At 42.9% G+C, this 16,712-nt stretch overlaps 1 protein-coding gene across 1 annotated transcript in view; it reads right to left on the bottom strand.

The window, feature by feature from the left end:
- Positions 1-10,882, bottom strand: part of LOC311140028 (synapsin-3-like) — a gene marked incomplete at both ends in the record, with an annotated part of 38,784 nt that extends 27,902 nt beyond the window's left edge. The window contains 5 exons of the mRNA XM_084174998.1: positions 3,191-3,293; positions 3,513-3,587; positions 4,443-4,585; positions 10,517-10,633; positions 10,853-10,882. Coding sequence (XP_084031124.1) covers positions 3,191-3,293; positions 3,513-3,587; positions 4,443-4,585; positions 10,517-10,633; positions 10,853-10,882 — 468 coding nt within the window. The remainder of the gene's footprint in view (positions 1-3,190; positions 3,294-3,512; positions 3,588-4,442; positions 4,586-10,516; positions 10,634-10,852) is intronic.
- Positions 10,883-16,712: the final 5,830 nt, after the last annotated feature.

Below are 16,712 nucleotides of genomic sequence, written 5' to 3'. Positions count from 1 at the left end.
GCTGGTGTGTTTACAGACATATTCAATCTCTCCCTATCCCAGCCTGCTGTCCCCACATGCTTCAAGATGGCCACCATTGTCCCTGTACCCAAAAAAGCAAAGGTAACTGAACTAAATGACTAATCGCCCCGTAGCACTCACTTCTGTCATCATGAAGTGCTTTGAGAGACTAGTCAAGGATCATATCACCTCTACCTTACCTGCCACCCTAGACCCACTTCAATTTGCTTACCGCCCCAATAGATCCACAGACGATGCAATCGCTATCACACTGCACACTGCCCTATCCCATCTGGACAAGAGGAATACCTATGTAAGAATGCTGTTCATTGACTATAGCTCAGCATTCAACACCATAGTACCCTCCAAGCTCATCATTAAGCTTGAGGCCCTGGGTCAGAACCCTGTCATGTGCAACTGGGTCCTGGACTTCCTGACTGGCCGCCCCAGGTGGTGAAGGTAGGAAACAACACCTCCACTTCGCTGATCCACAAAGGTGCGCGCTCAGCCCCCTCCTGTACTCCCTGTTCACCCATGACAGCGTGGCCAAGCACGCCTCCAACTCAATCATCAAGTTTGCAGACGACAACAGTAGTAGGCTTGATTACCAACAATGACGAGACAGCCTACAGGGAGGAGGTGAGGGCTCTGGGAGTGTGGTGCCAGGAAAATAACCTCTCACTCAACGTCAACAAAACAAAGGAGATGATCGTGGACTTCAGGAAACAGCAAAGGGAGCACCCCCCTATCCACATCGACGGGACCGCAGTGCAGAAGGTGGAACGCTTCAAGTTCCTCGGCGTACACATCACTGACAAACTGAAATGGTCCACCCACACAGACAGTGTGGTGAAGAAGGGGCAACAGCGCCTCTTCAACCTCAGGAGGCTGAAGAAAGTTGGCTTGGCACCTAAAACCCTCAAACTTTTACAGATGCACAATTGAGAGCATCCCGTCGGGCTGTATCACCGCCTGCAACCGCAGGGCTCTCCAGAGGGTGGTGCGGTCTGCCCAATGCATCACCGGGGGCAAACTACCCGCCCTCCAGGACACCTACAGCACCCGATGTCACAGGAAGGCCAAAAAGATAATCAAGGACAACAACCACCCGAGCCACTGCCTGTTCACCCCGCTATCATCCAGAAGGCGAGGTCAGTACAGGTGCATCAAAGCTGGGACCGAGAGACTGAAAAACAGCTTCTATCTTAAGGCCATCAGAGTGTTAAATAGCCTTCACTAGCACATTAGAGGCTGCTGCCTATATACATAGATTAGAAATCACTGGCCACTTTAATGTTTTCATATCTTGCATTACTCATCTCATATGTATATACTATATTCTATACTATTCAACTGTATCTTAGTCTATGCCGATCTGACATTGCTCGTCTATATATTCATTTATATATTCTTAATTCCATTGCTTTACTTAGAATGTGTTTATTGGGTATATGTTGTGAAATTGTTAGATTTACTTGTTAGATATACTGCACTGTCGGAGCTAGAAACACAAGCATTTCGCTACACCCGCAATAACATCTGCTAAACACGTGTATGTGACCAATACAATTTGATTTGATTTGATTTGAACAAGGCACTAAAGTAATACTGTAGAAAAACACGGCAAAGGAATACACTTTTTGGCCTAAATGCAAAGCCTTATGTTTGGGGCAAATCCAACACAACACATCACTGGGTAACTGGCTCCTTACTTTCATCATGATATGGGTGTGCTTGACATCGGCAAAGACTGGGGAGTATTTCAGGATGAAAATAAACGGGATGAAGCTAAGCACAGGCAAAATCCTAGAGGAAAACCTGCTTCAGTCTACTTTACACCAGACACTTGGAGAGGAATTCACCTTTCAGCTGGACAATAACCTACAACACAAAGCCAAATCTACACTGGAGTTGCTTACCAAGAAGACCGTTAAAGTTTGAGTGGTTTTGATTGTAATCTGCTTGAAAATCGATGGCAAGACTTGAAAATTGCTGTCTAGCCATGATCCCCAAACACCTTGACAGAGCTTGAAGAATTTTGAAAAGAATAATGGGCGAATATTGCACAATACAGGTGTGCAAAGCTCTTATTATACTTACCCAAGAAGACTCACAGCTGTAATCGCTGGGAAAAGGTGTTTCTAACATGTTTTGTCTCAGGGGGTGAATACTTATCTAATCAAGATATATTAGTGATTTATTTTCCATTCATCTTAAAAGAGAAAAAAAAATCTTCCACTTTGACATATTTTGTTTAGATCGTTGACGAAAAAAACAATTAAATTGCACTTTGTAACATAATAAAATGTGAAGAAATCCAAGGGTGGTGTAGACTTTCTATAGGCACTGTAGGTGTACCACAACTCATTCCAGTGATAAGATCTCTGTTTCTCACTATGTTGGTCTGTCTGTCTATTTGACCCTTGAGTTTCAAAGGTTTGAATACACATGGTCCTCCCCACAGAATTGAACACTATATTTCATATCTATGGTCCTCCCTATATCCTTTCCTCTGTTTTGCTATTTGAACCAACTGAGGAAAACTAATGAACATCAGAAAAGCTGTGTTCCTCAGGTATCTATGACTTCAGACAAACATACAAACAGACAGACAGCTAGACAGACAGACAGACAGACAGACGGACATACGGACAGCGTGGGCAGCCAGCTAGCCATGCCTTTGTTTGAATTCAGATCGTTGTGTTTCATTGCTCTGACTCAGACTGATCATGCCTGATCTATCCTGGCTAGGCCCTCTTCCTCCACCATCGCCCGCCAACTCTTGTCTGTCAATGCAATCTATTACTTCATGATGACTTTGAAAATGATATCGCCCACCAGAGAAATCTGATTTAATCAACATATTTCTGGAATTGACATGATCTTTCATCATCATCCATTGTTACTCACGCTCTGTTTAAAGAGTTTATTATAACTCATGCAATTCAACTGGGTTAGCATACACGTTGAACACCACATGTTGTCTGAACATTCTTCCGAATATTTGACAACTATAACATACCTCTAGCTGCATGTAGGTTGGCAAATATTTATTAGGCACACATACACTGATCATGATATGGGCTGTCTGTTTGTTTGAGATATGTCTTGTGTTTTTTTTACCCTGAAGGAGAAGGCCTAGAGATACTGTTCCATTTGCTTATACAGTACTTGCTAAGAATGAACTGACCTCGATAATGTAGTCGTTACCATCTTTTCCGTGGACGGCTTTCACAGCACAGATATCAAGGCCCCCAAACATCTCGGCACAGGAGTCCACCCACAGACGATATCTGGAACACAGTGACATCCACAACTGATAAGTCATTGTCAATTACAAAACAGACTTTTGCAGTGAAAAACAACTTTTGGTAACACTTTACTTAAAGCCTACAGGTATAATGCTATATAAAAAAACACAATAATAAATAAAAAAAATCTATAAGCTTTCATAATTTCTTATAATAAGGATTATATGTTATGTCTAACAAAGTGTCTATATGCCAGCTTACCTGTCTGTCATAGCGATCTGTTCCAACATGGCTGAGCCTGTGTTAGCCTTCCAGTTGCCTGAGATGGACGTCCTCCTAGAAAAGGTGAAATCAAATCAAAGAGAAAATCAAGGAAATGAATCAGGCATTCAGCTATTCTCTGGACCAGAATGGAAAGCAATGGTCAGCTAGCTTAGTCATTGTGTTTATTTTTGTAGTTCAACAGAAGACCCTGGGGGGAAATGTTATAGTTGAATTCTACATTGATGATGATTGCAATGTACGCCGAGGAAATAACTTGAGATAAGGAAGTAAATTCCACTCCTCTTAGTCAAGCAATAATTGTTTGGATTGAGAGACATGAAAGTAGAAAGGGCGTAGATTCACACTTTCATTGTTACTGTACATGGTGCTTTAAATTGTATTCAAGAGGGTGCTGTTGAGCATTTGAAATTGAAGTGGCTGGTTACTCAGAGAAGATAATATCAGTTCAAGCTGAGATTGAGCCTATAAGGCTGAAGTTGCCCAGTGGTCACAGTCACGTTGGCTGATGCTGTCACTTCCCTCTGGGAGAGAGAATGGAATGCCAGTGCAGGGTGCAACCCTGGTCGTTGTCCCAGGGTAGAGAAGGAAGTGCTGTGGTGTGGGTGAGCCCTGCACGGCTCCACTGACTGGGAAGAGTGTACCATGGGCCTCTTCCCACACTCACATTGGTATAAAAGCTGGACTATTCTAAGGTCTGTCTCTGTCTCTCTATCCATCTCTCTCTTTCTCTCAGTCTCTTTTTGTTTCCCTTCATCTGTCTCTGTTTCCATGTCTATCTCTCCCCCTCTCTGGTAAAGTCATTCACATGCAAGCCATATAGTTTCATTCTAGTCACATTCACTCCTGACATGTCCAAGTCACAGACAAAACCCAGTGTACACTGCATAGAGACTACATCATACTTACATGTAGGCCTTGTAGTTGTTGCCAATTTTCTGGATCCTGATGTCGTACTTGGACAGGACGTAGGGCTCAGAGGTGGCATATGTTCTGGCCAACGCCACCACACTGGTAATATCCTGGAAGTCAAGTTCGTTCTCCACTTTGATCTGAAACAGGAAGATGCCACTAATTAGTTAATCGGCAGGAAGATATGCCTAATTGGTGCTTTGTGATGGTTAATTACCAAACATGCTATAAAAGCAATGAGACAGGAGCTGAAGTAGACTGTTAGAATCCCACAGGAATGTAAATCCAACAGACAGGATAATGAAAAGCTTACTCTCTGGAAAATGTTAGGATTTTAGGAGCTGCACGTTTCGCACACCCATGAGACCATCAGCTACACAGTGACTTCATATACAGACATTACAGTAATAATTGATTGCATTTACAGCGCATTCGGAAAGTATTCAAACCCCTTGACTTTTTCCACATTTTGTACGTTAGAGCCTTATTCTAAAATGGATTATTTAAAAAAAATCCTTCAATCTACACACAATACCCCATTATGACAAAGCAAAAACAGGTTTTTAAAATATCACATTTACATAAGTATTCAGACCCTTTACTCAGTACTTTGTTGAAGCACCTTTGGCAGCGATTACAGCCTTGAGTCTTCTTGGGTATGATGCTACAAGCATGGCACACCTATATTTGGGGAGTTTCTCCCATTCCTCTCTGCAGATCCTCTCAAGCTCTGTCAGGTTGGATGGGGAGCATTGCTGCACAGCTATTTTCAGGTTTCTCCAGAGATGTTTGATTGGGTTCAAGTCCGGGCTCTGGTTGGGCCACTCAAGGACATTCAGAGACTTGTCCCGAAGCCACTCCTGCGTTGTCTTGGCTGTGCTTAGGTTCACTGTCCTGTTGGAAGGTGAACCTCTCTGTACCTTGCTCCGTTCATCTTTGCCTCGATCCTGACTAGTCTCCCTGTCCATGCCGCTGAAAAACATCCCCACAGCATGATGCTGCCACCACCAAGCTTCACCTTACGGATGGTGCCAGGTTTCCTCCAGACGTGACGCTTGGCATTCAGGCCAAAGAGTTCAATTTTGGTTTCATCAGACCAGAGAATCTTGTTTCTCATGGTCTGAGAGTCTTTAGGTGCCTTTTGGTAAACTCCAAGCGGGCTGTCATGTGCCTTTTACTGAGGAGTGGCTTCCGTCTGACCACTCTACCATAAAGGCCTAATAGGTAGAGTGCTGCAGAGATGGATGTCCTTCTGGAAGGTTCTCCCATCTCCACAGAGGAACTCTGGAGCTCTGTCAGCTTGACCATCGGGTTCTTGGTCACCTCCCTGACCAAGGCCCTTCTCCCCCGATTGCTCAGTTTGGCCTGGCGGCCAGCCCTAGGAAGAGTTTGGGTGGTTCCAAACTTCTTCCATTTAAGAATGATGGAGGCCACTTTGTTGTTGGGGACCTTCAATGCTGCAGACATTTTTTGGTACCCTTCCCCAGATCTGTGCCTCGACACAATCCTGTCTCGGAGCTCCACGGATAATTCCTTCGACCTCATGGCTTGGTTTTTGCTCTGACATGCACTGTCAACTGTGGGACCTTATATAGACAGGTGTGTGCCTTTACAAATCATGTCCAGTCAACTGAATTTACCACAGGTGGACTCCAATCAAGTTGTAGAAACATCTCAAGGATGATCAATAGAAACAGGATGCACCTGAGCTCAAATTCGAGTCTCATAGCAAATGGTCTGAATACTTATGTAAATAAGGTATTTCAGTTTTTTATCGTTCATAAATTTGCAAAAATTTCTAAAAACCTGTTTTCGCTTTGTCATTATGGGGTATTGTGCATAGATTGAGGACTTTTTTATTTAATCCATTTTAGAATAAGGCTGTAACGTAACAAAATGTAAAAGTCAAGGGGTCTGAATACTTTCTGAATGCACTGTATATAGCGCGTTTCCACTTACAGTAGGTGCTCAAAAGCGCTTTACATAGTAAGGGAGTAAACTCTCCTCTTCCACCACTAATATGCTAGACAACATTTTGATGGAAATAACAAACAGTAGCTAAATTCAAATCGATCCACAACTTATCCAAAGAGAACAAACTGTAAAATTCTGTAGATTCCTTTTTCATACAGTACAGTAAATGCTAATCTACAGTATATTTTGTCTTTATAATGTAAACAGGATTAAATATAATAACTGACAGGCACACTAAACCTAAGACACCCAATTACCAACCAGATCTGTCTGTATTGATAGCTGTTGAAAGAGGGAAACTCTCTTAGACCATGGGAAAAGGGGTAAAGGAGTAGAAGACAGATATAAATCAACAGCCTGTAATGTATAGCTATCTGAATATATATCATCCATATGATGTATGATGATAGCAGCCAGAGTCCTGGACATTCCCTTCATATTCCCTCCATTGACTCTCATTATCATCCCTCTGGCTGTTATCGTTGGCACTATGATTCATTCACCATGCGGTGGGAGTCGGTGGGAACAGTGAGGGGCTGTCGTGGACAGGGACGGACTGGACTGATGCTCTCACTTTCCCACCCACACTCCTCTCGCCTTTCAGCTCATCTCTTCTCTCCAGTGGCCCAATTCACAAGTGAGATGGAGCGGTCTACTATGGTAAAGTTATAGGGGAGGGCTTGAGTTGGCCCACTTTTTGGATCAGGCATTTCTTTCTCTGTCATAACTACTCTAAGATTCTTACTTAGCATCTTGAGTATGTTTGACATAGAGGTGGAGGTAGCTAGACAAGGGGGAAATGGTTTTCCTCTGTTCATACAGTGGGGGAAAAAAGTATTTAGTCAGCCACCAATTGTGCAAGTTCTCCCACTTAAAAAGATGAGAGAGGCCTGTAATTTTCATCATAGGTACACGTCAACTATGACTGACAAATTGGGGAAAGAAAATCCAGAAAATCACATTGTAGGATTTTTTATGAATTTATTTGCAAATTATGGTGGAAAATAAGTATTTGGTCACCTACAAACAAGCAAGATTTCTGGCTCTCACAGACCTGTAACTTCTTCTTTAAGAGGCTCCTCTGTCCTCCACTCGTTACCTGTATTAATGGCACCTGTTTGAACTTGTTATCAGTATAAAAGACACCTGTCCACAACCTCAAACAGTCACACTCCAAACTCCACTATGGCCAAGACCAAAGAGCTGTCAAAGGACACCAGAAACAAAATTGTAGACCTGCACCAGGCTGGGAAGACTGAATCTGCAATAGGTAAGCAGCTTGGTTTGAAGAAATCAACTGTGGGAGCAATTATTAGGAAATGGAAGACATACAAGACCACTGATAATCTCCCTCGATCTGGTGCTCCACGCAAGATCTCACCCCGTGGGGTCAAAATGATCACAAGAACGGTGAGCAAAAATCCCAGAACCACACGGGGGGACCTAGTGAATGACCTACAGAGAGCTGGGACCAAAGTAACAAAGCCTACCATCAGTAACACACTACGCCGCCAGGGACTCAAATCCTGCAGTGCCAGATGTGTCTCCCTGCTTAAGCCAGTACATGTCCAGGCCCGTCTGAAGTTTGCTAGAGTGCATTTGGATGATCCAGAAGAGGATTGGGAGAATGTCATATGGTCAGATGTAACCAAAATATAACTTTTTGGTAAAAACTCAACTCGTCGTGTTTGGAGGACAAAGAATGCTGAGTTGCATCCAAAGAACACCATACCTACTGTGAAGCATGGGGGTGGAAACATCATGCTTTGGGGCTGTTTTTCTGCAAAGGGACCAGGACAACTGATCCGTGTAAAGGAAAGAATGAATGGGGCCATGTATCGTGAGATTTTGAGTGAAAACCTCCTTCCATCAGCAAGGGCATTGAAGATGAAACGTGGCTGGGTCTTTCAGCATGACACTGATCCCAAACACACCGCCCGGGCAACGAAGGAGTGGCTTCGTAAGAAGCATTTCAAGGTCCTGGAGTGGCCTAGCCAGTCTCCAGATCTCAACCCCATAGAAAATCTTTGGAGGGAGTTGAAAGTCTGTGTTGCCCAGTGACAGCCCCAAAACATCACTGCTCTAGAGGAGATCTGCATAGGAGGAATGGGCCAAAATACCAGCAACAGTGTGTGAAAACCTTGTGAAGACTTACAGAAAACGTTTGACCTGTGTCATTGCCAACAAAGGGTATATAACAAAGTATTGAGAAACTTTTGTTATTGACCAAATACTTATTTTCCACCATAATTTGCTAATAAATTCATTAAAAATCCTACAATGTGATTTTCTGGATTTTTTTTCCTAATTTTGTCTGTCATAGTTGACGTGTACCTATGATGAAAAGTACAGGCCTCACTCATCTTTTTAAGTGGGAGAACTTTCACAATTGGTGGCTGACTAAATACTTTTTTCCCCACTGTATGAGGAAAGTATTTGTGTACTTGGCTACTCACTGTTGTAACCCAATACAACTGGAGAGCCAGAGAAAAAGGAGCCAAACCATGGTGTAAATACGAGAAGCCATGCCGAGAATAAGGTGAACCATTGAGTAAATAAAGTAAACCATAATATTGGAAGCAGAAACCATAAGGTAATTAAGAGGGTATGTACTGGCAGTTAGATCAAGAGGTGCATGAGGTGGAAAGCAATGTGATTCTGGACACTGCCCAGTTTCAATGGTTGAGAAATATTATCCAGTGTCTGCTAAGTCTGTCTACCCTTTAGTGAGCCATTCTCAACTCCCCCAACCAGAATTAACAACTCCATGTGATGGACAGGCTGTATAGGTCTCTTTCTGAGATCTGATTTCATAAAAAAACAACAACAAAATGGATTGACTTTTTTTTACGGTACACACCTTGTCATCCTAAAAGATTTTGCCGTAACATTGCATTTAGGCTACAGATAATAAAGAACTGTTGAAGTGAAAACACTCTGCACTTTATTACATGTAATCTAATAAGGGCATTAGGTTAAGCAAACGTAGTATTAAAACAACTGAAAATCGTAACACTGGCCATAGTCCTAGTCCCAATTCCACAACTCCAGATACATGAATTTTAAGAGTCTCTCAGCTCAACTTAAAAGCCATGTGAAGCACTTGAATGGCCTGGCCTACATCCAGACCCTCTTCTCTCCCCCAGTTCTCAGTCCACTGTGAGGTCAGGGGGGTTAAGTGAGGTCCTGGTCTACAATGGGCCTATGCTAAGTGATCCAGAGGGCATGTGGGAACTCTATAGCACTCCAGGTTCCTGTAAAGGAGGAAACCCAACCCAGCCCTTCAGATGAAAAGGGGGGATAAACTTATAGGAAGTACTTCCCCCTGTGTACTGTGTGAACGCACAGACTCAGCCAGGGAGGTCCTGTATTATATGTGAAGAGGGATCCATTTGGGGCTAGTAATCACTCGCTTTGGTTGGCTGTTCACTGAACTGCATGCTGTTGAAAGTGTGTGTGTGTGTGTGTTTTTTGCTTCCCTGTGTGTTTGCGTGCACCCTGTGGTGGTGCCACTTGCAAATGACCCACTTAGCTAGTTGTTATGCTGCCTGCCCGGTGCCTGGGTGCACCGAGGCGAACAGTCACATGCTTGTTTTAATCCTTGTTGTTATTTACAATGGTCTTATGAGAAAAATTGTATTGGGGTTATGAGGCATGAGACGGCTTCTCTCCAGCGTTTAGAATTTTGTATTTAATAGAGGATGGAATTTTATCAAACATGGACTGTAGAACAAAATGGTGAAACAAAGAAGAGGAAAAAGATAAGGAAAAATTGGATAATAATATAATAATAATAATATGCCATTTAGCAGAACCCACTACCCTGGCGTTACAAGCGCCATGCTCTACCAATTGAGCTACAGAGGACCACAGAGGATATATGCATGTTCAAGCTTTGTCTATCTTTTGCACTGCTGCTTTGCACTGCTGCAGACTCACACTTACAGTAGCATATCCAGGCCTTAATTAGGTAACTAGAAGAGAGGTCTTTAGATCCTGACACTGATCAGCTTGCCGATGCCCATGTCACTCCCAAATCTCCTCCCTAACTCCTTATGAACATGTAAACTCCCTGAAAAAGCCCCTTCCTATCAGACAGGCTGTGAGATCATGGGTTTCGACAAGGACCAGATCCAGCTCAGCTTCACACCCTTCTCCACCTCCTCTCTGAGACTGATGGTCTGCTTATGGAAGGAAAGCATGCCATCATCACTCTGGCAAGCTCACAGATACAAAGAGAAGAGATAAGGAGCCTGGTCTGTTATGTACAGCTCAACTCCTAACTGCACAGTATGTAATAGGTTAGTATAACAAATACAAACAAAGCAAAACATGCAATGGTGGGGTGGAGAGATGAGCAGCCAGGGAGTGCCCAGACCTTAGTGGTGGTGTGTGTGTGTAGGTGGGGGGATCAACGTCGCAGGGAAGCTTACCTTGCCGATGCCGGCATGGGCATGGCCCATCTTGACTACCACGGGGAATGTTGGTGTTGTCACCTGGGAAAGAACAAAGTAGAGTGTTACCACAGTCTGGAAAACCACCGGCAGATGTCCTAATAACAACTAAATGAATGGAGGGTTTCTCTGAAGAGCAACCTTGATATCGTAACGGTAGCGTGTTAGGACTGTGAAGCAGGGAAAGCATTTTAGAGCTACACTGAGGTTCCTATAATGAAAACCAGTATCTATATATACCTAATATGATTGACAAGGGCTCCAATGACTATGACTTGGCTATGATTTAACTGCACAATGCATGAAAGTGACTGACTACTAAAAGGAAAACACAAGTTCCTCCCTAAACTTAATTGTGAGGCATAGCTCAGACCTGACGTATGGTATAGAATCAAAACCTAATTTAAAAGAGAAAGACTTCTCAAAGACCATTATGGAACTACCACATTGAATTTAAAGCCACCCAATTTAGGGAAGCATGAGGTATTTTCTGAATAATGTTGGTTTATTACACAGAAGAGAAGTTCTGGGAAACGAGAAAGGGCGAGACCACAGCTTCTTGGGATGGGTTTAGACAACCCAGCCCCACCGCAGACATCACGGGCTTTCTCATAGTGTGGTGTGCAATGTGAGAGGAGGATGAAACGTCAACAGATTACTTCAAACTTGTTCTTTAAACACATTCTTGCCACTGATCGATCCCCTGATACCATTGTTAGATGGGGAATGTAATCTAAAGAGAGGGCTTATCCAGTTTGAAACCCCTTTCTAAATCTCCTATTTTTTCCCCACTTGTTTGAAATGGCACACGGAGATGAGATATAGACTCACTGGAGAGTTTGCGTCATCGTTCTCTATTTAACAGCCCCCTTTAGTTAGACTAGACAGTATCAAAGCCATTACATCAGTTACATGCATTCTGACACAAATGTATATTACACTAGGCAGACACTAGAGAAACTTGGTCAGTTAACAGTGTTATGGTGGTGGTAATAATATAATATGGCATGTCAAGTTGTGATATGGTATGGTAAAAACTGATAATTTGTCTATAAAGTATTCTTCTGAGGAGTACATTTCCTGAACAACATGAATGGGTTGTGTGTGTAACATCACTTACATTTTTATTGCAGTCGTTGCGGTACAATATAACATAACATCAGCGTTATAAGGTGGGCCTGGGTATAAAAACACAGACTCTTCCTGACACACACTGAGAGAAAACATTTAGATAAGCAGAGAGATGTTCAGTGAGAGCAGAAGGCACACAGCCATGAGCTCAAGCCTGACAGACCTGCTAGGGCAAAGGCAGCTGCTGCTATCGTTTTATCCACCCCTCGTCTGGCTGTCAGTGGACAGGACTGAACAGAACAGAGAAGACCCCCGTCTGGATGTTGTCTTGTTAGTATTTATAGCGCTCTACTCTTCGACAGACGCAAGGTTGTTAGGACATCAGTGCCAACCGTGTTGAGAGATCTTGAAACTACAGCCCCAAGCTGTACTGGCAAGATAACACAATCAAACTTGCATCCATCATAGGCTAAAATCAACTTTAGTTTGTGTGTGAGTTGGAAGTGTAATTGTGAATCTATAATCCACTTTCAAACTCTGTAAGCGATATAATCATGACTACACAATCCATTTACACTAGTGAGTCAACCACTTGAAATCCCTAAAAATAGTACAAAGAGCTTCAGAACCCAGATAATAAGTATCCTCTGTTTAGGTGAAACACATTGGCTCATAGAAAGAGAAATGGACTCCTCAATGGATCTCTCAATACATTATTTAAATTCTGAAGAATAAGCTACATACCGATCAACAGTCACTGACCATTTATGGTAGGTAGCTCCCTTTGTGGTTAGTAGTTCCATCAGTGCCAGAGAAAAGCACATTCACTGAACCGCAGATGCAAGCTGAATCACTTTGTATTCGGTACATGTGAGCTATGCAGCAGGGAGACACCTGATATAACATGTATATGAGAATGACTGAGGATAGTGGTTTCCCTGTGGGGGCCTGTTCTAGGATGACCGAGGAGGTTTTGGGAGGGCAGAGTTGTGGCAGCCAACTCTGTCTGGATGTGTAATCTGCGCATCTCCCAGTCATTCCCATCAATGTGGCGATGACGGGAGACACTGTGTAGGGAAGAGACCACATCCTATCTAGTGAGGTTACACTTGCAGCACGGAACGTCAGAAGGAGGAACAAATAAGTCTGGCCACTAAACCTGGCATAACACCATCTCATGCTGAGACGTGCTCACTGTTTTGTATTGATTCACTGATGGCTGGTTAAGTGTGCCTACACTGTCAACCGCTCATCTTCAGGAGTTACGTAATACTCAGCCAAAGACAATTATTACATATTATTCTATTATTACAGACTGTATGTCACTGACATAAGATGGGGAGTTGTTTTTTCACACACTACGGAAACGATTTTATTAGTCCAGACTGTATTACAGTAGTGATTGATATATCCTTTATAGTTTTTTCAGCAAAACATCCACCCAAAGGTTCCTATCCATAAAATATCCTTGGTGGGCCTTTAGTGCTTATGCGCTTTCAGACGTGTACATTTTGATTTGTCTCAGCTTCTGTTTTCTCACAGCTGCATGAATGACTGTATTTGCCTTTCTTGTTCCCACCCAAAAACCATTAACAATGTGTTCAGTATGGTAAAGTAATTCAGAAAACACACAAAATCTAATTATATGGCCAATGATTTCACCAGTCTAGGTTTGGTTTCACAACATGAGGTTGCTGTCTTTTACAGTAACGCACCAGACAACCAGGTCTGGCACATAATGGACATGCTTCAGGGAAGCCCATCCTTTGGTGAAGACATCAAATCTATGAAATAACACATATGGAATCATGTAATAACCAAAAAAGTGTTAAAACATTCTTCAAATAGCCACCCTTTGCTTTGATGATAGCTTTGCACACTCTTGGTATTCTCTCAACCAGCTTCACCTGGAATGCTTTTCCAACAGTCTTGAAGGAGTTCCCACATATGCTGAGCACTTGTTGGCTGCTTTTCCTTCACTCTGCGGTCCGACTCATCCCAAACCATCTCAATTGGGTTGAGGTCGGGGGATTGTGGAGGCCAGGTCATCTGATGCAGCACTCCATCACTCTCCTTCTTGGTAAAAGAACCATTACACAGCCTGGAGGTGTGTTGGGTCATTGTCCTGTTGAAAAACAAATTATAGCCCAAACCAGTTGGGATGGTGTATCGCTGCAGAATGCTGTGGTAGCCATGCTGGTTAGGTGTGCCTTGAATTCTAAATCAATCACAGACAGTGTCACCAGCAACCCACCCCCACACCATAACACCTCCTCCTCCATGCTTTACAGTGCGAACTACACATGCAGAGAAAAACCCTTGAATGTGTAGGTGTGTCCAAACCTTTGACTGGTACTGTATATTTTGCGTGTGAAAGTCAGACAAGTGGATCATTTAGGGCCGAAGGCTGTCGTGAATCACACTTCCCTAACCTCCAAACACCTCTGTGTGACATTCTTAAATCCCCCCACTCCCCTCGCCTCACTAAATTATATAGTTGAGTTCCGTTGGATGTTGGGTCGTTGGCATGCAGACAAATAGGTAAAACATTGAATAAATTTTTTCTCACCAGTCTATTGGACCCATGGAATTTTCCACAAACTAAAGGGCAGCACTTCGAACTGAGAGGGGACATGAGTCATCAAACGACCCCACCTTTGCAGGTGTCATCATGTTGGACGAAGCTAATTGTCACGTAACATCTGTGCCCAAATAGCAATCCTGAGTGAATCACCACAGTTATAATGGAGGGACCTAAAAAGTTATTTGACCGTTATAATTGCCCAAGGATCATTGTGAAGTAGGGGCCTGGGTCTAATATAATGTATAATGTTACAGTGGTACTGTAAAACATTCATCGTAAAACTTCAGATGTTAGTTGGCAATTAATAAAACAATGAGCGGCTAGACAAAAAGGCGATCTAAGAGAAAGGGTGAAAGGTCAAACAAAACACATTATTGACAACAACATTAGCCCATTAGCCAGGAAAGTGGCCAGAATGTACTTAGATGTACATTATAAATAGGTACTTATCAAGCTCTGATTCTAGGGGGTAAAGTAATTCTAAGGAGGCGCATCAATTATCCAACGCAACACATGGTGCATCCATCCCTGCATATTTATGATGTTCTAATTTTTATGATGGCCGTTCAAAGCTGCCACATCAAGGAAGCAGACAGCAGCGAAATGACTTACGCAGATGAGGAGAGGAGGAGAGCAGGGGGACCCTGACCCAGGCCGCTGTTCAAAAAGATCTCCTGGCATCTAAACCAAAGACAGCCTGTCCACATAAAACCCTGCCCAAAGATTAACTTGGCCTTGAGAGACGAACGAAGCATACGCAAATTACTGACTGTAATCACACACCTGGCCTGAGTGGATTTGATCTGCCCCTTTGAAATCAGCATTGCAAAACCTCAGAACTATTCCCATACTATGTGTGCATGTGCTGTAGTAACTAGAAACAGTGTTCTACGGATTGATGAAACCTTTACAAAATCAAGATCAATCCTGAAAGTTGATGAATATTTTTTTAACAGGTAAGTGAATGGATGAATAACTACATATTCCAAACAAGACTGTCAGAACATCCACTTGTTCATCATGAGGGTTATAGAGGTTATTCAGTGGTTTCTCTGAGGTCTTTAATTGTGCTTGGTGTGGTAAATGTGTGGTAAAAGTGTTTGGGCATCAAGAAAAACACTCAATCTAGAGCCAACCATCTATCATTGCCATCTTCAAACCCACACTTACATGTACACTAGTTCCTAGGGATTTGTGATCTTCTTTGTAAGTAAACCACCACATTTCATCATAGCCAAGTCTCTACACAAGATAAACGTGCCACGGCCTTTGAAGTTGTACTTCCAGAAAATAATTGAATTAAGTCGTAGACATAACACACCTCTCCCAACCTGACACCGGCATGACACACTGTTCCCAGAAGAGAGAAAGACCAGACGACACACCGTTTAAGTTGTTTTTACAGTAATGGTAAGCCTTGTGCTACTGACCAGCCACCGCAAACTATGCATCGGATGCTCAGTGTATCACATCGTAAGCCATTACAGACTGCTAACGGGGCATGATAATTATTGTCATGGAATTCAGGGTCATCTGGCTTCCATTAGGATCCATCTTGATCCGAGTGTGTTTCCATGAGGGAAACATCTGTCTGGAAAACAGACAGACAGGCAGACTATTTTCAGAGTGGAAGTTTCCTGAGAATACTGAACACCAGGTTTGTGATGGAGATGTATTTGATGGTGAAGAGTCTGAACACTTTGGCCAAGGGACCTGCCAATGGTTCATGGGTTTCGAAGTGAGGGAAGGAAGGAGTTAGAAGTAAGCAATGTCCGTGGCACTTCTCATTGAGGCAATCGCTGGCCGTTCAGAGATATTTCAAAGTCATCTTCGGACATCTGCACAGTGTTCTAAGGAATACACTCTCTGAGATATGTTGAGAAAATACTGTGCATAAGGATATGATTCATACTAAGTCTTACTGTATGAACACCTTTAGTTCTAACTGGTGCTCTAATTGAGGAATCAGAATTAATGAAAGAGTACTCTTCATGCCTCCTACTCCAGTTTCCCTTCAAGTGATGATCGAGCAGGTGGTTAACCAATATGATTTAATAACAGAACACGGCCACTACTTCACTCCAAGTTCATCTATTTTAGGAAAACACAGATATGCGTGTAGGCTGTCTTACCCCCAATGCATAGCCTAAGTAGAAGAATAAACACTACCACTACCAAAACAGT

Source organism: Coregonus lavaretus, assembly GCF_964263955.1.
Source record: "Coregonus lavaretus genome assembly, chromosome: 13".
Taxonomy (NCBI): Eukaryota; Metazoa; Chordata; class Actinopteri; order Salmoniformes; family Salmonidae; genus Coregonus; species Coregonus lavaretus.
The sequence above is the reverse complement of the archived record's forward strand: the minus strand, read 5'-3'. Positions and strand labels throughout refer to the sequence as shown.